The following is a 21,625-nucleotide window of genomic DNA, read 5'->3' as shown; positions in this document are numbered from 1 at the left end:
ACAAGACTCTTGGCATGCAGCGACATGTGAACATAGTTCTCTTTTGTTCTCGCTATGGAACATGTAGATGTTTATTTGAAGTTGGTTCCACATTTGCTTAGATGTTGAATATTTGACCAGTGTTGTTGAATTAATTGCAGGCCCCTCTGGCAGAAAGTTGTAGCACAATGGTAAAACAAGAGCAAACACAAATCCATTCAGATTTCCTTTTAAAGGAGATGTCCCGTGCAGGAATACAGAAAACACACCTTGTACCTTTTATGATCCATGAGTCATTTTAGACTGGGAAATGACAGTGACAGCATGTCTGTGCCTGACATTGGCTGCAAGTGTGCCCATCTCTGCTCATAATTTCTATACTCAGATGCATACACCCCTCTCATACTTTTGTTCTGACTAGGAATGAGGGAAACAATTAGGAAACTAAAAAGATTGATACATAGTTTAGTGGGAAAGATTCGGTGTAACTTGCTTTTGTATTGTTTGTTATTAAATCATTCTATGCTAAGGGTAAGTTTATGTATCATCCTGCTTAGTGCTTCCTGCTCTATAACATGCTGACTTCAGAATCCGGCAGATGACAAAAATTATACCATCCGACAGTTTTTCAACTGTCGTAGTTCAGGAATTGTGTATATCGCCAGCTGTCCCTGCCCTAAACTCTATGTCGGGAAGACTATCCAAGAGTTCCGCAGGAGGATCTCAAAACATCTAAGCACCATTCGAAACGGGGAAGATACACCTATCTCCCGCCACATTAGAGGGATGCATGGCGGAAATCTTGAATGCATCAAATTCTGGGGTCTACAACATGTCAAATTGGGTCCCCGAAGAGGGCATCTTGATAAAAAATTACTGATGGAAGAAGCAAAGTGGATCTTCAGGATCTTTTTATCCCCAAAGGGATTAAATGAGGGTTTCTCCTTTTCACCTTTTCTTTGATCTGATAATCCATTGATGCTAGTCGTGAAAATCTAATCACAACGACCCAATAACTTTAAATTTTAAATTTAAATTTCATGAATATACTGCTATTAGCAAACTACATCATACAATTATGTATAATTTCTCTTCTTTCTGGTGCAGTACCTTGGAATACACATATGATAGCTATACTTTAATATTATGAACCGTCAGTATCACGTTTTTTTTTATATAACCTACCCCATAATCCTCAGTCCATAAGGTCTCTTCTGCACCCTTTTTTCTAGCTAATCTGATTCTAGTCACAAGCACTTACATATAGAATAATTCATCTGTGAAAACTCTGTTTTATTTCTCAAAATTGGTACCAATATAACATTTGAAGCCCCTTTTTTATATATTAACATTTATTCCAGTACAGTGTCATCACGTTGGTTAATTGTGGGTTCAATATCCACTTCATCGGAATAGTATGGTCACCTGTATGCGAATGCGCATGCGTCAGTTAACTTAGAAAAATACTAGGCATCTGGTGCGACATGTGCCGTGCGACACATTTCACTGCGCATGCGCCAAATTTCAAACCTTACAGATTAACATGCGACGGGGTCATTAGACATCTGTGACCCGCGCCACTTTACAGGACGGTAACATCCGGCGTCGGGCATGACACGGAGGGACCTCTTGACCTATCCGCTGCATTCTTGTAAGTCCTGTTTACTTCTTTCTTTCTAAAACCGAGCCTTATTGGTAACTCGGTAACTTACTTTGTGACGCAGACTGATGATCAATGTATGGTAGGTTATATAAGCTTTGAACATCTACTAACCATGCCACATTCAGCCCTAAACCCCTGATGACGCCAGTCCAGGTGAAACATGTCGGGTGGGCTTAGCTGATGTGTTATACATTTTAATGAGCAGCAACCAGTGTTCTATACTTACCACTACCCCTAGTAATTCTAACTATAGGCTCTTATGCTAGGTTTAACCTGGGGCTCATAGTACCTTGTTAATTTTGGTCTATTAGGAATTTAGGGATGATATAGGGAGAATTCTGTCTGCAACTCATAATAATGTATGTCATTTGGGAGGAAGTGAAAACAACTCCTCTCAACTAAATACTTTGTTGCCTCTTGACAGTGTCCCTATATCCCACGTTATTAGAAGTTTGGGCACTGCTTGTTTGTAATTTTAACTCTCTTCACTGAATCGGTCTTAATAAATATGAAATAAAGGTTATATTTTATCCTATCACCTTGGCCCAAGTGGACAAAAAGGGATTCTTTGGTCGCAAGCTGGGCGACTTTTTGGTAAAATCTGACTTCAGACTACACTCTATTTTTATGGGAATAGATCAATATTAAATATGTCCAGCCATTGTATTATATAAGAACATTTGTAATATATTTTGAGATAGAAATGCTTTTACCACCACTACTTCTTGTCTTCCTGATCCTTTAAACTATTACTCACTCTAAATTCACAACTGAATTGAAAGAGGGCATCCTGTCAGCTCACCGAGGCATCAGATTACATACGTCCCATAAAAGTCTAAGGGTGATGCCACACATGGCTTTTTTGGTCAGTTTTTAAGAATGCATTTTCAGTCCGTTTAAAAATGCATCCATTTTTGACAGTTATCATGCATTTGGCTGCTTACAACCTGTTTATCTATTAAGATAAATGGGAAAAACTGACTAAAAATGCATGCTTAAAAACAGGCTTAAAACGCCCTAAGAAGAGGGAAACAGTGAGCTGTTACAGAAAAAGAATCAGAGGAACACGTCTGAAGCTTGTATCTTTGGTTCTGAAGCTCTTAGAACCCCAAGCCTACTGCGATCTGGAATAAAAGACTTTTATCTTTAATATGACACCAAATGCGTGGTTTTGGTACAATAGAACCAAACATAGTGTTGTCTGTAATGACATCCTCTCGTGCACTCTCTAAACCCATCTTAAGCAAATATTGCTATACTCTGCCCATTTTCACATGGCTTTGGAGGAGATTTTATTTTTCACATAGAATTGGGAATTCGAGAAAGAATATTCCATACAAGGGACTAGTAGTTTCATAGGGTAAAATCAGGTTGCTGGTTCCATTTAAGAGAAACTTTGATATGTTGGAAAGTAAAAAAATATGAAGATAAAAATAATCTAAAAATATATATGCAGACATTTTAAATTACAGGACACTTAAAGGGAACCTGTCATCAGAAATTGGCCAAATAAACCAATAGCGTATGTTGTCAAGTGCCGAGCATCTTCTAGATGATGCTTCTTTAATGGTCTGGTATGGTGGCATCATCCAGAAAGTCAACTTTGAAATAAGATGTAAATTGGTTTTATGAAGTTAATGAGGCGACGATTTTAACATTGAAGGGCTTTCCCTGCCTCAGAATGCCCCTTCACTATAACTGATGGTCCTGCATCCAGGAACATCACTGATCAGATCTGCTGATGTCAAACACATGGGAGGAGGTCCTCAGAAGAAGAGAGAATTTGACTTCAGTGTTAAAATCTCCGCCTCCCTGACTTTGTACATCCAACTTACATCCTACTTCAAAGTTGATTTTGTGGTTGATGCCACCAAGCTGTGCCATGAAAGAAACATGATCTAGAAGCTGTTCAACTGCTTGACAAAATACTGCTAGTGGTTTATTAGGCCAATTACTGATGACAGTTCAAATATTGTGCAAGTTATATTCTAATGGTAAATCTGTCTGTTGATGTAAGGTTCAGACAGCACCATCAAGTCAATTTGTCCTCAGTTTACCTTTGTCCTTTATACGGCTGCTCTTTTCCAAGTTATGATCAGTGTTATGCTAGATCCACACTTATCATTGGTGATATTGCAAGAAGACAATGATCTGTTATATGATATAATGTAAACATATAGAGAAGACATGTTAATTGATTCTCTTTGGGTTTTTTTTTCAGTGTCTTCATGTATAACCACATATAAAAAGACACCTCCTCCAGTACCACCCCGGACAACAACAAAACCTTTCATATCCATCACTGCTCAAAGTAGCACAGAATCTGCCCAAGATGCCTACATGGATGGACATGGACAAAGGGGGGATATGATCAGTCAGTCAGGGCTCAGTAATTCTACAGAAAGTCTGGACAGTATGAAAGCACTTACGGCCGCTATTGAAGCTGCCAACGCTCAGATTCATGGCCCGGCAAGCCAGCACATGGACAACACCATGACCGTAAACTCCACTTCAACAGTTTCTACCATCACTGCAGATGACAGAAAAAAGAATCAGTTCAGGAAAAACCTCTCTATTGGAATACAGGTAATCCAGCCATTCTTCTGCATGCTACTCAGAAATATTGATTATCAATATCATCAAATATTGGTCATGTGTTTATGATTTGCACATGCACTTTCTTGGTATATTTTTTGTTTTTTCATTTTATGTGATTTTGTCACTATTTGCAGGTAATTTTTATTAACTTATTAACTTTTAGTATTTGCACTTTTTTGAATATACTGTATACTATATAGTGCATAAGGTATTATCTATTAGTTATTATCTGTTATTGGTTATTATTTGGGGTTATTGTTCATGTTAGCACTTTATTATTTTATATAATAGATTGTTCTCCGACTGCTTCTTTGCTGAATCCATTATATTTAAATATTTCTTTCATGTATTGGGATAATTGATCTGCTATGAAAGGGATATTCCCATTTCAGCAATGTTAATGTTATAGTTTGTATTATAAAAAGTTATACAACTTTCCAACATATTTTCTGTATCAGTTACTCACAGTTTTCTAGATCTCTGCTTTCTGTCATTCTATAGTAACCTTCTCTGTTTACTTCCAGTGGATGGACATCTGACCATGTTTACACAGGTGCACGGCTCGTTATAACACACAGCTCTGATTACCCTCTGTCATACTAACAAGCTGTGCACCTGAGCGACCATGGCCAGATTTCTGTCCACTCAAAGTAAACATAGAAATTTTCTATAGAATGACAGCAAGCAGAGATCTTGAAAACCGTGAGGTTGGAAAGTTGCACATTTTTTTTAAACAAACAATAACATTAACTTGCTGAAATGGGAACACCCCTTTAATCTAAAAAAAAATCTTTAAAAGGAAACCTGTCACCAGGATACCCATTTTTAGACCCTCCCCCAGTCCCCACAGAGCATAGTACATACACTGCCAAAGAGTTTTTGGATAAAAAATAGGTTTTACAGAAAAAAGGATATGTTATATATTACCATATGTGCTCTGTGACTAGGCACTAGGCACCTGGGGGTGGCTATGGAGGAGCAGGTTCCCCCCACCCTTGGGAAACCGTACCTCCATGTGCCCTTTTTAAATATATGAAAACGCCCATCAATCGTCTTAGCGATGCCCCCTGCTCCCCTACAGCCACTCCTGAGTGATGGGAGTTATTCATATATTTGAAAAGGGCCCATGGGGGAACGGTTTCCCAAGGGGGGGGGGGCTGCTCCTCTATAGCCACTCCCAGGGGACAAGTGCCTAGTTTCACAGTACGTGGCATTGAAAAGTTCTATTTGACATATCTTTTTTCTGTAAAACCTATTTTTTATCCAAAAACTCTTTGGCATTGTAAGTACTATTCTCTGTGGGGAATGGGGGAGTGCTAAAATGGGTCTCCTGGTGACAGATTCCCTTTAACTATATCTAATTCCATATCCGGGCTGTAAGGGCATGTGTCATGTATTTGCTGCCGTTTCTGTTAAAAAAACTGGTGCCATGACAACCGTGGGCGGTTCCGGATGTGGTATGTGATGTTATACGTCATTGGTGTCCACCACCTGTGCTGTTCCCATGTGTGCCCGAATATCGCAAGAGTCGGCAACATGCTGATCACCTGGGGTTTACCTTTGGCTCATGAATTGCACCATGTGATGATGAGATCATGTGACTTTACTCTACCTTGATGGGCGGAAATACGAGATATGTGTATAAACATACATAGGTAGTGTGACTTGGCAGGTGAGATTAATTTGGCTTATTTGTGAGATCTTAAAAACTCTCTAATTTTTATGTTACTCCTGACGAAGGCAAGAGGGGTGAAATGCACATTATGGGTTTAGTTTTTGTGATGGCGACCACTTATTCCTATATTATAACACAAGGTACATAACATTTGGATCTTATTTACTAGATCACTTATGTCCTAATAATCTCTATATCTTGGTTCCCATAGCCTAGTGGTCTGGATTATTTGAGGGCTATACTTTGGCTCTATAGTCATAAAGATAGTGAGCGTACCATGTCATATCCTTGTGACAGAGTTATGACTTGTATTCACATAGGAATTAGATTGTATGACGACTGTTCATATAGATCATTCTTTTTAGCATATGTGGCCTGGGTATGTGTAACATAGTAGCTATATCTGCCCCTTTCTTTACTTATTTGAGGATACAGATCATGATATAGTCTTATTAGAGATGGGCAAATCGAATCTACCGAAGTGGAATTTGTTTAGAATTTCAGAAAAACTTCAATTCTGCACAAATCCAAAGTTTTTCCCCTTTATTCCCCTTTGTCAAATCCACGTAGTTGGTGGAGGGATTTTTTCTCAAAGTCCAGAGTGTCAGTTTTTGGGGTTCCGTATTCCCCTAATTGCAATTCTTTTTTGTTGCTAAAGTAGATATCAAGAAATCTGTGTCAAATCAACATAGTGCACTCTTTGATGTTATAGTGGGATCTTTCCCCTCAGCTCAGTCATTTCGAGCTGGCTCAGAGGTTACCTTGTCAGGCTGTGTTCCCGCTTTGCTTATTTGGTGAAGTTGGCCTCTATACGTGCCCAAGGAACTGAAGAGTGAAGCGATTCTAAGAGTGGCGGCTGTCATGTGCGTGTCATACTAAAACACAGCATTGTTTGAAAACCAAACCACGCTTCCTACGCATATTTGAGCATGGCACAACATTCTACAACACCCTACAGGCTCTCTGCAGTCAGGAAATACCTGTTTTTTAACGTGATTCATCATGATTCAATTCGGGTCTGAACAAATTTTGACGGAAAATTCGGCGAACTCGGCGAATCGCATTTTTAAAAATTTGCCCATCTCTAATTATTGTTCTTTTGAATATGTTACACGAGTAATGTCTGCTTCATATTGTTTTTTAGGTTGATGGACCAGAAGAAGCTGCCACCGCAGAGCAGAGAGAGGCTGCCTACAGATATCAGTCAGTAGGAATTCAAGTAGAAGAAGAAAGAGCGTAAGGAATCATATAATAATAATAATCTTTATTTATGTAGCGCCATCAAATTCCATAGCACTTTACAAATTATAGGGGACATATACAACTATATTACATTACAAAGAACAAACAGTCATATGGAACAATAGGAGTGAGGGCCTTGCTCACAAGAGCTTACAGACTGTGAGGGTGAGGATGTGACACAAGAGGTTGTAAAATGGGCCATTCTTTATAAGGGAACAATATAAAATATTTTAATAAATAATTTAATAAATACAATTTCTGCTGCATGAACCAGCCATCAGCCGCCGTCTTATTTACAGGGTCCTAGATGAAAAAGACTGTAGAGAAGCCTGGAGCTTGGTATATATCAGCTGTTTGCCAGATAACAGATGGGAGAAAGGACATAGGATGGATTAGTAAAGGGAGAGTTGACGTTTCATGCAGTTTCATGCAGCCAGTGTGATAGGGAGTGTGTAAAGAGATGGGTTTTAAGAGCACGTTTGAAGCTTTGGAGGGTGGGTATTAGTCTGAGAGTCAGGGGGAGGGCATTCCAGAGAATTAGAGCAACTCCTGGAGTCCTGGAGACATGCATGAGAGGTTCGAATTAAGGTAGAGATTATTCTAATATCACTGGCAGATCAAGGGCACGGGAAAGGCGATAGACTGAGATGAGGGAAGAGAGATAGGGAGGCGCAACATTATTCAGAGCTTTGTGGATGAGGGTTATTATTTTAAAGTGAATACGGAAGGAGACGGGCAGTCAGTGCAGTGATTGGCACAAACTGGAGGCATCCGTGTAGAGTTTGCTCTGAAAGACGAGCCTGGCTGCTGCATTAAGAATAGATTGTAGAGGAGAGAGTTTAGAGAGTGGAAGACCAATTAGTAGGGAGTTACAGTAGTCTAGTCGAGAGTGCAACAATTAGCATTTTAGAAGTTTCAATTGTCAGAAACGGTCACCTTTTGGAGATGTTTCTGAGATGAATCCGGCAGGAGCGTGCAAAAGATTGAATATATGGTGAAAAGGAGAGGTCAGAGTCCAGCACGACCCCAAGACAGCGGGCCTGCTGCCTTGGTGCTATAGTGATCCCACACAACAAGATGGAGAGGTCAGGGTTTACGTTGGTTAGTAGAAGGCGGAAAAATAAGGAGTTCAGTCTTAGAAAGATTAAGTTTCAAGAAGAGAGAGGACATGATGTTAGAGACAGCAGAGAGACATTCACTAGTCTTCTGGATTAAGGCACGGGTGATGTTACGTGCAGAAGTATATAGCTGGGTATCATCAACATAAAGATGATACTGGAAACCAAATCTGCTGATGGTCTGTCCAATGGGGGCAATATAGAGGAAGAATTGAAGAGGATCTAGGATTGAGCCCTGAGGAACCCCGATACTGAGAGGAAGATGAGAAGAGAAAGATCCAGAAAAGGACACACTGAAAGTGCGGTTAGAGAGATAGGAAGAAAACCAAGAGAGTGCAGTGTCCTTTAGGCCCAAGGAGCGAAGCATCCTAAGGAGGAGCTGGTGGTCCACAGTATCGAAAGCTGCCAATAGATCCAGAAGAATGAGGAGAGAATAGTCACCTTTGGCTTTTGCAGTGAGGAGATCATTGGAGAAAGGGCAGTTTCATTGGAATATATAGAGCGGAAACCAGTTTGCAGGGGGTCAAGGAGAGAGTTAGCTGAAAGATAGTGGGCTAGTCGAGAATAGACCAGGAGTTCCAGGAGTTTTGAGATGAAAGGGAGGTTAGAAACTGGTCTGTAGTTAATAGCATTGGATGTGTCCAGTGAAGGTTTCTTTAGTAAAGGGGTAACAACAGCATGCTTGAAAGAAGAGGGGACGACACCAGAAGATAGAGAGAGGTTGAAGATTTTAGTGAGGTGAGAAGTGACTGCTGGGGAGAGAGAATGAATGAGATGTGAGGGGATAGGGTCACTGATACAGGTAGTGGGTTGAGCAGAGGAAAGGAGCCTGGACACTATCGTATTAATTTTTATGTTGTACACAGTTCAGTTGGTGATGTGATTTTGTTTATGGAGAAAGCTAATTCAGCATTATCTTAGGTTTGTTGAGTAGTGATATCATTTTTATCACATGACAAGTATTTCATAACTTAATGCATACCTAAGAATACAAGAAAATATAACTAGCTCATGATGCAGCTTGTTCCAAGCTTACGAAACATAAGGAATAATGCACCTATAACTGTCAAATAAAAAATAGTGTAGGAGTTATCCATAAATCCGGGAACCGTATCGGGAGTAACGTCATCATTTCATTGACATGACTTGTTTAGATAATGTTAAGATTTGTTATGCAATTAGACCAAAGGTTTAAATGAAAAGTAATGTGCTAGTTATTTGTTAATGTATGAAATAGGTTGTTCATGTTCAGCAAATAATTGATATTGTTTGCGTAATAAAAAGTTACACAGTTTTTCAATATACTTACTATATCAATTCCTCACGTTTTTTTCTAGATCTCTGCTTGCTGTCATTCTATAGGAAGCTTCATTATTTACTTGTTTACTGTGGATAGAAATCAGTCCATGATCATGTGATGTCACACAGGTGCAACAACATGTTCCCAGTGGTGGAGTGGGCTGGCACAGGGTGTTCCTGTCCCGTGCCTGCACAGTCACTCACTGGCTGTTGGATACATTAGGCTAGAGCCTCCAGTAAAGGGGAGGGTAGGGCTATAAGCCAACGCATGATGCATCGAATTATGACAAATGTCCTAACTGTGTCTATGTTCTACTTAACAGGCAATGGTGTTCTTGTGAATTTGCTTTTGTGCCTACATTTGTACATCATAAGATCTAAACACACCAAGCTGCAGTGTAAAGCATGAGGGAAGGCCTCGGATTAGACATGTTATATGTTTCTGACTATGCCAGACTTTTAAGCATAAAAGCCTTCTTGGTTTCGATAATCCCTGCTTGTTATAAAGGTTCCTTGACAAAATGATGTTCTCAAAATGTCAATTTCTTTCACTTTCTAGAATTGCATATTGTAAATATAAATGGAACCTTGACACTCAACAATTAAAAAAAAACAACCTAACTTGTAACCTTTGCAAGTTTTTGTGCCTCTTCTTTTCTAAAACGTAGAATACATATTATATTCATTTGACACAGGAAGTTTTTCTGTGAAGATGAAAACCCAACTTTTAGTTGGATGTGAATTATTTCATTTCTCCTCTGCTTACAGTTCTGTGCAAGTCAGGAAGTGATATATTCTCTATCAACACAAATGTGAGAAGTAGTTCTCAGTATACACTTCTGTATATTGTGCTTCATACGATCTCATCAGCCAGATAGAGAATTGTAAACATCATAGGTCACTGTCAATAAAGTTAGCAAGACATGCTGATTGGATAGTGGAAGGGACTTATTCTGTTACAAGCTTCATGGTAATGTTCTTACAGAGCAGTGAGACAGACAAACACAAGACATAAAACAAGCTGAAATTAGGCAAACCAGCACAGGAGCATTATGGCGGCGAGGTACTAAATTGTAAAGCAGAATAATATTAATTAATCTTTATAAAGTGGCATCATATTCCTTAGTGATCAACACATGAAAAATTATCAAGGTTCAAACAATAGGCCAGGATCAAAGCCTTGAAGACAAGCACCCGTGTATGGGTTGAGCAGCAATATCTGAAGTGACTGGACACCGCTCCAAACCTCTTATAGGACTGTGTGTACACACATCCCCAGCTGAGAAAGGTTGCTGACTTGTCAATCACTCAGCCCTCTGCAGAGTTTTACACTTGGGTGTAATACTCATCCAAGGTAACTCAATCAGCTGAGCTGTGCTTCCAGCAGGAGTTCTGACACTTACCTTCATTTTGCCAGATGATCCAGTGCTGTAGGTTCCACTGTGCTCCTGTTTATTTGTGGGGGGGGGGATATGCACTTCTAGCCAATCAGCAGCTGAGTGTTAACTTTCCATAGTCATGGAATGATTCCTCTGCTATCAGTTCCACTACTCAGCTGCTGATTGGCTGTAGCGGTCACAAACTATTTGTCCCATAATAAAGATTGGGAGTGAAGGAAATAAATAAGGTTAGGTAGTTTTATCATTTAATTTTAAGATATTTGAGTTAATTGGAAAAAGAAAATGTTCAGTCATTTTATGGAGAGTAAGTTACTCCTTCAACCCCAAAGTTAACTTAAACTTAACCAATTATAAATTGTTGATGGTCATCTGTTTAGGTTGGTCGCTCTTTGATGCGCTTTATGCTAAATAGAATTTTGCTGCTTATCAGATGCTCCTTAATGAAAACTGGTCACACGATTATTTCATCAGGTTTTTATTACAGCATTAAAGCTGTGTGCACACAAATGTTGTGTACTATCCGTTACTTTCATTCATTCAACGGCCCAAGCCACGTACACAAATTTGTTTTTCATGGAACCTTCTAGATCCTTGCATCTCAGGCCTTCCTGTGCAAATCTATAGGAATGTGAAAAATATGGATGCCAAACAGGTTGCCATCCGTTTTTGCAGATCGGTTAATAGGTAACACAATTATGTGACTTTTCAAGAGGTTGGGACAAGCCAGTGACATCATTTGCCTGCCTTCCATTTTTTTGCAGTCAGTGGTAGTGTAATGGCAGGTTTTGTTCTGTGCCTTCAACCACTATTGGTTTGGGCTCACAAAAACTGAATCAAAAAATGAGGTGTGAACTGGCCCTTTGTTGCTGATAATGAATGAATTCTTGCAAAGTGACAGCTTATAGTCTGCTGCTAAGGAGCAAGTGAGGAGCAACAACATGCAGAAAATCTTGCAGACAAGGTAACTAGACTTTGTGGTGTTCCTAGTTTAATCTAGCACTAATTTTGTAATCAAATTAATTAACACAAGAAATGTAGGCAAAATTCAACAAATCTAAATGGATGCATTACTTATCCTCCATGGAAGGCTACCCCCACCGATATTAAAGGGAAGGAATGTCACAGCTTGTTTTGTCTCATGGCCTTTTCACCCACTTCTTGACCGGTCACTCATCACTGCCCTCATTTTAGTTCTCCCATGGGAGGATCTCAGTGCTGTGTACCATGCAGTGCTAATGGATTTAGAGCTGCTTCATCTGCAGAGCTAGGACGTAGCACAGCATACATGAGAAGACTTCCTCATTGGAGGACATTTGCTTTGCTATTTATAATATGATTAGCTTGCCTTCATTTCTTAAAATTAATATAATTATTACATTTATATAAATAATACACACTTTCTATACCATATTTTAGAGCTTTCCGATCCTCTCCCTGTTACTGTATATCCATTAAATAATGTCACATACTACAAAATCTAGCATCAAAGCATGATAAACCAGGGGCCCTTACTCATAGATCCAAGCACCGTGATTGTGGTAACCTTCTTACATTTGTTAGCCAGGGTCTCCTTGCTTCCAAAATCAACTAATATTTTTTTATCAAATTATGTTAATGATCCATAATGGCTTTGGGGGGCTCTCCTGTAGTCTTTATTGTGTTTTTTATATACTGCACATCACTGGTACACCAGTTACATGGCCATGGACCATTATCAGTAGCCTGAGAGCACACCATGCCTGTGAATAGGAGTTACAATTCTAGAACTCCAGTTAACAGAGTTAACTTTCAGCAAATAATTGATATGGTTTGTGTAATAAAAAGTTATACAATTTTCCAAAATACTTTCTGTATCAATTCCTCAAAGTTTTTGAGTTCTCTGCTTGTTTTCCTGCTATAGAAAGCTTCAATATTTACTTCCAGTGGATAGAAATCTGACCATGGTCACACCGCTGCATGGCTCATTAGTATCATAGACAATAACCAGAGCTGTGTGATATAACGAGCAGCTCACCTGTGTGACCATGGACAGATTTCTGTCCACTGGCAGAAAACATAGAATCTTTCTACAGAATGACAGCAAGCAGAGGTCTAGAAAACGGTGAAGTATTGATACAGAAAGTAAATTGGAAAATTGTATAACTTTTCCTTCACAAACCATATCATTATTTGCTGAAAGTGGACAAAGCCTTTAACAGTTGTTAAACAGAGTTGTCCATTCTCAGCTAGGGTAACATTAATGTGAAAGCAGATTGTCAGTGACTACTGATGCTGTCATTTAGTGTGACTGCTTTCCATCAATGAAGAGCGGAGAGAGTCTGTTGTTATGTCCATCAACACATCATTACAACTCCTTTCTCCTATAAGAATATGCAGGCGTGGTAAACAGAGTCTGTATGTTGCTGATGGTACCAGGGAAAACAGTCACAGAGAATTTGATCTTTCCTATTACTCAATTGTTGCCAATGTTAAAGTGAGTGATTAGGATAATTGCAACATATTAGGAATTGTTACAATGCAATTACCATTGTAAAAGTGACAGATTAACAAAGGTCAAATAGTCTTATACAGGAATATAGACAAGGGAAACTGTCAGTTTTTAATGTATGCAAATAATATGGACATTCCCATAGAGGAAGATGCAAAAATGTATCCTTAAAACCGACCTTTAGTTTGCAGTGGTGGTTGTCTGCCTTTGTTCTGTTAAAGCATGAGGATCTGAAGGCCAATAAATCTCATCCAATTCCAGTTATTCTACCAATGGATATTTTGTATTATATCACTACCTGTAAATATATAATTTAGGACATATTTAGAGGTTCAGTACCCACACCCTTAAACTAACCTTCACAGTCTTCAAATAAAACGCATGTGTCCATTATCTGCAGCCCTTTTGTCACCGAGTATGTTTTCTGAGTGAGTTTTTTGGGTCGGAAGTTGTCACACTCATAGGGCTATAGACATAATGACCATGTGTGGGAGCCTAAAGAAATACACAGGGATGTGTGCTATCCGTGAAAACAATGGCCAGTCCAAAAACAAGTGTTTTTGTGCAGGTGGCCTTATAGTGGGAGTATGAAAACGGAAAGGCAAAGGCACAAATGAAAGCTGCTGGAGCTAAATAGGTTTCTATCTTACCCTAACATCTTTATGCACATCAATACAGGTCCATAATGTCCTATATGTGGTGTATGACATACATCATAGCAGATGGTCTTTGTTCACCAGCTTTATGAATTACACATAGAACCTTCAGTGGGAAAACTGAAAAAATAAGTTATCACATGGTAAGAAATACTGTTGCTTCTTATGTGCACCTTATTAAACATTTTTTTAAAGCTTGTTAAAAGGTTACTTACACTTTAACCCCATTATAGAACACTTTGCATTAGGCTTATGAGTAGGATCACACATTTCACATTTGATGCAGAAATGACTGTGACACAGAACAGAATTCCATACATCCCATTCCATTTTATCCCATAGAGATATGCTGGAGATATGGCTGAAATTTGTGTAGTATAGGATATGTACATTCAGGAACTGTTATTTGTGCAGTTCTTTACTAATATAAGGATAGGTCACCAAACCCACATCTAAAGACCTATAAATCTCATCAAAGTTTGGTTACCCTACAAATGGATATTCTGTATAATTACACTCCTGTGGTGACTTGTCTTCTTTTCTGTGAAGTCATGCAAGAAAATGGATGACTCAGATTGTTACAAAAGGACGGCAACAAAAGTCTTAAGCACTAGATGTATCATATCTCGAGCTAAGGATAATGACTTCAGAATTACGGTAACTGCCTTCAGAAGAGGAGTTTACAACTCACTGATGTGTCAGGAGGATGGCATGTAAGCTGCTACATTCAGATTATCCACAGGGACATTCAGGTGACTGCAGCATCTTCAGAAACATGAAAGAGATCATTGTTGTCTTGTTAGAAAAACTTTCATTCAAACCAACAATAGTTGCACAGATGGAGCGGGGTTGTGGGAGCATGCATGTTGGCGCTTGCTATTTTAGCATTAACCCTTTCATTGTCATAGAATGCATAGTATTAATACTTAGAATATCGTAGAATATGGCATGTACTATATTACCTTCAGTATCTCTTTTTGAAATTATTCACCCTCATTCCATCCCCATTAAGTTTCCAAGGCAATTATAGTGATCAGCCTTAAAAATACAGAATTGTACACAAGAACTTAAGTAATGGTTCCATGGCTCTACAGCATAAATTTTATCATAACTATTGCACAGACACAGCATTTACTCATTTTTAAAAAGGTAAAATGGGAAAATTGGAACAAGCATCATGTTCTTATAATTGTCAGAATTTGCACTACTTAGGTCCTAGGGCTATGACTACCTGGCACCCAAAAAGGCCTTTTTTAATTGACGACAGGTTACCAAAGACATTGTAATGCAGATTATATAAATCTTAGAGGTCCCAATAAGATATAAAATTATATCAAACTTTACCTGGCTCCCTCCCACCTACCCTGAGTTTACATCTATTATGGTGGCAGTTTTTGATTTTTGTGCTCTAACTTTTATTTTCATTAAAATTAATACTAGCGCATGCTATTTATGTGCCCATAGTGATAGTCCATCCTCGAGTCTCTATTAATTGAGTCTCATAATAGACATCTGTATTGAGCATCAGTCTCTGTCATAGAGTAACTCTATGTCTATTGTGGCACAATATACATTCAATTTCATTGTTATAACCTTGTGTTACTGATAAAATGTAATAAAGAATTAACCATGGGCAGGAGATCAAAGGATCCTATTAAACCATAGATGGAATAATGAGCAGAACAACCAACTTGTACAATACACATAAACAGGCAAGTGAATGCAATAAAAAAAAGAGGAACACATTCTAAAATGTCATAACTGGCAGGAAAGTGAAAATCACAATTCTCAGCTAAATCAGACTGGGTTTCATTGGGTCCACAAAGGGAAATGATACTGAATTCTACAGCAGTTACCTTCCTTCTATACCGAATACACATATAGGGGCACATTTACTTACCGGCTCGACAGAGTTCATCGAAAGAGCATTGTCCAACAATAATGCACCTTGCCATGATTTACTTAGATGGTGCATCCAATATCCAGCAGGTGTCGCTTCCCCGCTCAGGTCCAACGGAGTTCTCCCCCTTTTAAGTGATGCATGTAAATGCATTGGATTGCGACACAATGTGAAAGTTAAATCCCGCGCTCAGTCCGAATTAGTAGGATTGTCCGATGGCACGCCCCTCAATTTGTGTCGCATAGAAGCCCACTGCGCCAAGAAACAGTTGCGTGCGACACAATCCCAGCGCAGACACCTGTTAAATACCTTTCAAAGCCATGCGATCCCTGAAAAAGACGAACAGTCCAACAAAAGTGCGAATCTTCTAGTGGATCAGCCCAACATGTGAAGAGAATACTGAGGAACATGAGCTTAGAGGAAGAAATAACTATATATCTGCTTTATCCGCTAATTCCGACGGAGACAAGATTCTTAAATATACTCAGGATAACAAAATAACACATTCTATAATTCACTGTTATTAACAAAAATACAGCATTTCACAGATATAATTCCATAATTGTCTCTATCAGTCTTGGTTGCCCCGGGATCCGACCATAAATCTTCTGATTATGGTAGAGCAGGGAAGATTCTTCTCTTGAAGAATCATACACCCGGGCTGCAGCCGCACCATGACGTTGGGGGATGTCATGGTGCGGCAAGGGGTTAACTATAATAAAACACAGTCATCCCGTATTCTATTCTTTTCTATGATACTTCTTGCACTGGAAAGTCTCATTCACTTGTGGGGGAACTAAGAGGATGTTTTGGTTCCACATTCTGATGATCTCAAGGGATTTGACCATCTTACACATTTGTGACATAAACCAGAGGCCTAGTTAGGCTTTCCTTTCACCTTGAGCCATTATTCCTTCTCTAGTCCACTATCTCAATATCTTGGAGTGGTTCTTTGGTATCACCCCACAACACTAAACACCCGATACACATGTCCCAGTAGTCGTAGCCTAGCTGCAAGGTCTTGGCATTGGCCATACATTAGCTAAACTAAGTGAGACATTTCTATCAGCTCAGTTTTTTTCATATTTAAAGCTTTATTACAGTTTTTAAGTATAACATACAGAAAGAAATGTGCAATCAGAGCAGCAACAAAACTAGAGCAGCAAATCAACTCATTCAAAGTTTATAATAACAAAGATGGGATTGCTAGGATCACCAACGATTATGAGAAAGGACCCCTGCAGTTTCCGAGAACATGGGACCCCTTCTCGGTAATTAAATGAAGGTACTGACACTCCATTTAATATTATGGTAGTGCCTGGAATTGCTGAACACAGCTCTCAGCAGAGATAGCTGAGTGCTGTGCTTGGCAATTTCTGTAGCCGCCATATGACTGAATGTAGTGTCAGCATGCTCAACTTGATGCTTTATTAAATTAGTGGGAACATAATGGGCCACATTTACAAGGTCACTCGAGTTCCCTGAAAATTCATTGTCCGTCTATAATGTAGCGTGCGTCGATTCACTAAGATTGTGCGCCTGAATTCATGAATGTGTCGCTTCCCCGCTCAGGTCCGACAGAGTTCACCATCTTTTTTGTGGTGCATCTTTAACATTTTAAACACAATTTAAAAGTTAAATACGGCACTCAGTCCAAATCAGTCGGACAGTCCGACGGCATGTCCCCTAATTTGTGTCACATGGAAGCCAGTGCAACTGCGCCACAAAAAAGTCCAAGTATCCACATTTCTTAAATACCTGTGCAAGCCGTATTAGCCCCAAAAAAGTTGCACAGTCCGACAAAAGTGTGCAGCGCGATCCTTAGTCAATGAGCTGCATTGCTTATTTTAGTGAACTGCCAGGGTTTGTTCTTGTGATTGTGGGGTTCCAACTTTTGGGCCCCCACCAGTCTTATTGTTATACCTAGATAAGAATCACAGTTGGTACAACCCCCTTAATGTTCAGTCCTTCTGTCCCTTTTTACATGAAACCCCACATGCTTCTTCTGCTTTATAGACTAGAAGAGTCTGCAGCCCTGTAGCTTTAAGGATTCTATCATTGACCTCCACAGCTATAGGTCATGTTACACTGGAGCATGTGCTTTCTCTACACCTATGTTCCCACGCCTTCAAAGAAATGAATGTATCTGTTAGTGACAGATCTGACTTATCAGAAGAGGAATGCAAACACTGTACAGGGTGCACACCACTGCAGACAATTGTGATGTCACCTTTTGTGACACTGCTAAATGTTTTCATTTGCAAGATGTTACCTTAGCTACAGGCATGTCAAGTGATGTGGGACCGTATGCTAATACACTGCATAGCACATCCTCTCATGTTCATGGGGCTGAGAATTTTGTTTGTATGAAATCAAGCAGGTTCAGACATGAATGACAAATATTTGATCCACTTTCTGTAACCTGCAGGAGCCCCATGTTTATATTGTGATGCTACGCTATAACCTGTACACGCCATGCCACATAGCTTTCAAGCATGCAAAATAAAAATAGAACATTTTCTCTGTCAATGTTTAATCAGCGGTTGTTGGATAAGGATTTAACAAGACCTTTTTTTTTCTGTTTGTTCTGTAATTGTAATTGCTTGGCTTGTGACATAGTCACAAGTTATACCGAAAAGGCGGCAAATTGTGGTGTGTTTTTTGTACACGGAAATATTGATCTCTAGGCACATCTGTTGAGTTACTGTAGATAATTTAATAATAATCATAATCATATATAGCGCCATCATATTCCATAGCACTTTACAAATCATATTGGACATATACAAATAAAATATTACATTACAGAGTAATAAGAGTCATATGGAACAATAGGAGTGAGGGCCCTGATCACAAGAGCTTACAGACTATGAGGATGAGCAGGATAATTTAGTTCAGCACTAAATTTACACTGGGCTGAATAAAGAAAAATTAAACAATGTACATCATTAATGGATTCAAAGAATTTGTGTTTATATTCATCCTCTTTTGACATCAAAGTGATCCATTCAAGTACACATAGTCAGGGTGTAATAAACATAGCTGGTGACCTCCTTTTAAATGCTACAGCCCCCTTTAGTCTCTTTTTGTTCTAGAGCCTTGGTCTGCCTTGAAAGAAATCGCTGCCATATGCGCAGTGTGCTCTGAGAGTCTAAGACACCCCTCTCCATAGATGCTAGATATTAGTGGACTAAAAGATGTTTAATGATGGCATGACCATGTGTTGTAGGAGGCTGATCACAGGGGTCATGAAATCATCTAGTATCTTCCCATGAGATATAGCAGGTCCTATTCCTGCCAGAGTCTGCATACTCACATGTTGATAACGCTTAGGCCACAAACAGCGGCCCACAGGACAGTTGTTTGTGGCCAGAAAACTTACAGGTGGTAGAGGGTCTTCACAGTTCATATGGTACCCATATAGGTGTATACATTCCTACTGTGTTGTGGTGTAGATATACAGTGCATGTGCCAGATGCGACCAACTTCACTGACCAAAATTTGAAACAACAATAAGGTGCCAGGTCTAAAGCATTTCTTTGTCTATTTGTTGATATTGGATATGGCATTTAGTTTCCATATGTTCACTGTATAATATTTTATGTTCTCTTCTTATTGAAGGTTGCGCAGACTGACCCGGTCAAACAGTGTTACTGCTGCTGTGCAAGCAGATTTGGACCTCAGGGAGCATTTTGAATGTCCAGTGGAGCTGGCTGACCAGGAATTTCAATATAGTCGGCCACTGACCAAACAGTATTCCCGAGATGCGTGTACCTCCACAGTCAGTATCCAGGGCTCAGGCAACCATTACCATGCCTGCGCAGTGGAAGATGACTTTGATGCTGATTTTGATCCTTCCATACTACCTCCTCCAGATCCTTGGATTGACTCTATTACAGAGGATCCACTGGAAGCTGTTCACAGATCAGTTTGTCATAGAGATGGACATTGGTTTTTAAAGCTTCTTCAAGCAGAAAAAGATAGAATGGAGGGTTGGTGTCAACAGATGGAAAGAGAAGAACAGGAAAATGATCTGCCGGATCCAAGTAAGTAATTTAACAACAGGACTGCTATACACCACACTAATGTGGAAATCTACAGTAAATATAATTTTTTTCTGTAGCAGGAGAGGTATTGAGCTGGGCACTTTTCCCTCATAACTAAACAATCCAAAACAGGGTGTAACTAAAACCTGCTAAATAGCATTAAATAATTAGCTTGAATTAGCTAGGGTATTAAATGGGCTTATGCTAACATCCCTAAAAAATATTATAGGGTATATATGCAGCAAATGTCTACAATTGTGATTATTTAAACCAGTTAATAAGCTTGTGTCGGAGTCTCTGATGTCCCAGGACACAGGGCAGTTCCTGGCTAAATAAGATTGATGAAGATTGATTCCATAGGGCATTCTAGTGCAGTGTAGAGATTAGCCCTTCATGCCTGATATCCAGTGGGTTCCTCGCACCTCCGCATTGCCCTGATTAACAGGGGGTCAAACATTTGTGGTACAGCCACCTGTTGTCCTCATCACATAGATGGGTGCAGTAAGAGCTTAGGGAAGACTGTGCAGCTGTAATGATAGAGCCACACAGTTCTCACTATGACAGAGACTAATGCCTCATGACTAACTATCCCAATCTTAAAGGAAAAGTTCAGAAAGTCTGTGTGTGAGTAGACTTTTGTTGAGTGGAGAGGCTTTTTAAGATGCACCGCTGCACTGCCACTCAAATTAAGGGAAAGGGAGTTTTCCAGATCTTCTCTTAATTTTTATGTTAAATGGAGAATATTTTACTTTACTGTGCAAACTTATATGAACTATTCTAAATGGTTGAGGTATGGAAAAGCATATAAATATACAGTCACTCCTGTGCTGGCTAAGTAAATTGAGATGATGCTTGCAAGACTATATATAACATATTACAGCCTAATAAATGGAGTGTGTCCATGCTTGGTTCGTTAGAATAGTTTTGCCTCCACAACTAAATGTTGTTTACCTTATTTCTTGTAAGTTTGTGTTGCCTTTCAACTACCATCACTGTTCTAATAGAACCCTGGCTGAAGCTAAGAGTCTTCTGGATGTGGTGGGTTACCATCTTGTGTGCTGCTGGGTGTTGAGAGCTCCAAAAATATCGACTTTGCTGTAAGTGTAGGAGAGCCCCGGCCGGCGGCTCTAACCCTACTGCTGATATAAAACTCCTGCTGTGGTGACGACACCTGGGTATGCACAACTGATACTCACAGCAGCACACAAGATGGTAACCCACCACGTCCAGAAGACTCTCTGTATGTGAGCCATGAAAGCAGGCGGAAGGCCACACAAACTTACAAGCAATAAGGTAAATAACATCTGGTTGTGGAGGCAAAACTATTTCTGTTAGCAGCATCTTCATTTACTTACCAGCACAGGGGTGACTGTATCTTTATATGCTTTTGTGGTCTAGATTATCTGGCCTCTTTTTGCTGGAAGGAGGGATATTCAGCTACACTCCAGTGAGGGCACCAAACACACAGACACAACCCTTCACTCACAGTACTGCCCCAGTCAGCACCTTGTGCAGAGTTTCACACGGTATGGAAAAGTCCCACAGGATAAAAGGTGGCGAC

At 39.5% G+C, this 21,625-nt stretch overlaps 1 protein-coding gene across 6 annotated transcripts in view; it reads left to right on the top strand.

The window, feature by feature from the left end:
• DLGAP1 (DLG associated protein 1) overlaps nt 1-21,625 on the top strand; it is a 389,361-nt gene that overhangs the window by 341,631 nt on the left and 26,105 nt on the right. For all 6 annotated transcript variants that reach the window (XR_011855730.1, XM_072152144.1, XM_072152143.1 and 3 more), the window contains 3 exons: nt 3,864-4,228; nt 7,060-7,151; nt 19,640-20,064. Coding sequence is in view for 5 of the 6 variants with exons in the window: in XM_072152144.1 (XP_072008245.1) it covers nt 3,864-4,228; nt 7,060-7,151; nt 19,640-20,064 (882 nt within the window). In the remaining variant the exon portion in view is untranslated. The remainder of the gene's footprint in view (nt 1-3,863; nt 4,229-7,059; nt 7,152-19,639; nt 20,065-21,625) is intronic.

The sequence above is a fragment of the Engystomops pustulosus genome, chromosome 5 (assembly GCF_040894005.1).
Source record: "Engystomops pustulosus chromosome 5, aEngPut4.maternal, whole genome shotgun sequence".
NCBI classification, from domain to species: domain Eukaryota; kingdom Metazoa; phylum Chordata; class Amphibia; order Anura; family Leptodactylidae; genus Engystomops; species Engystomops pustulosus.
The sequence above is the reverse complement of the archived record's forward strand: the minus strand, read 5'-3'. Positions and strand labels throughout refer to the sequence as shown.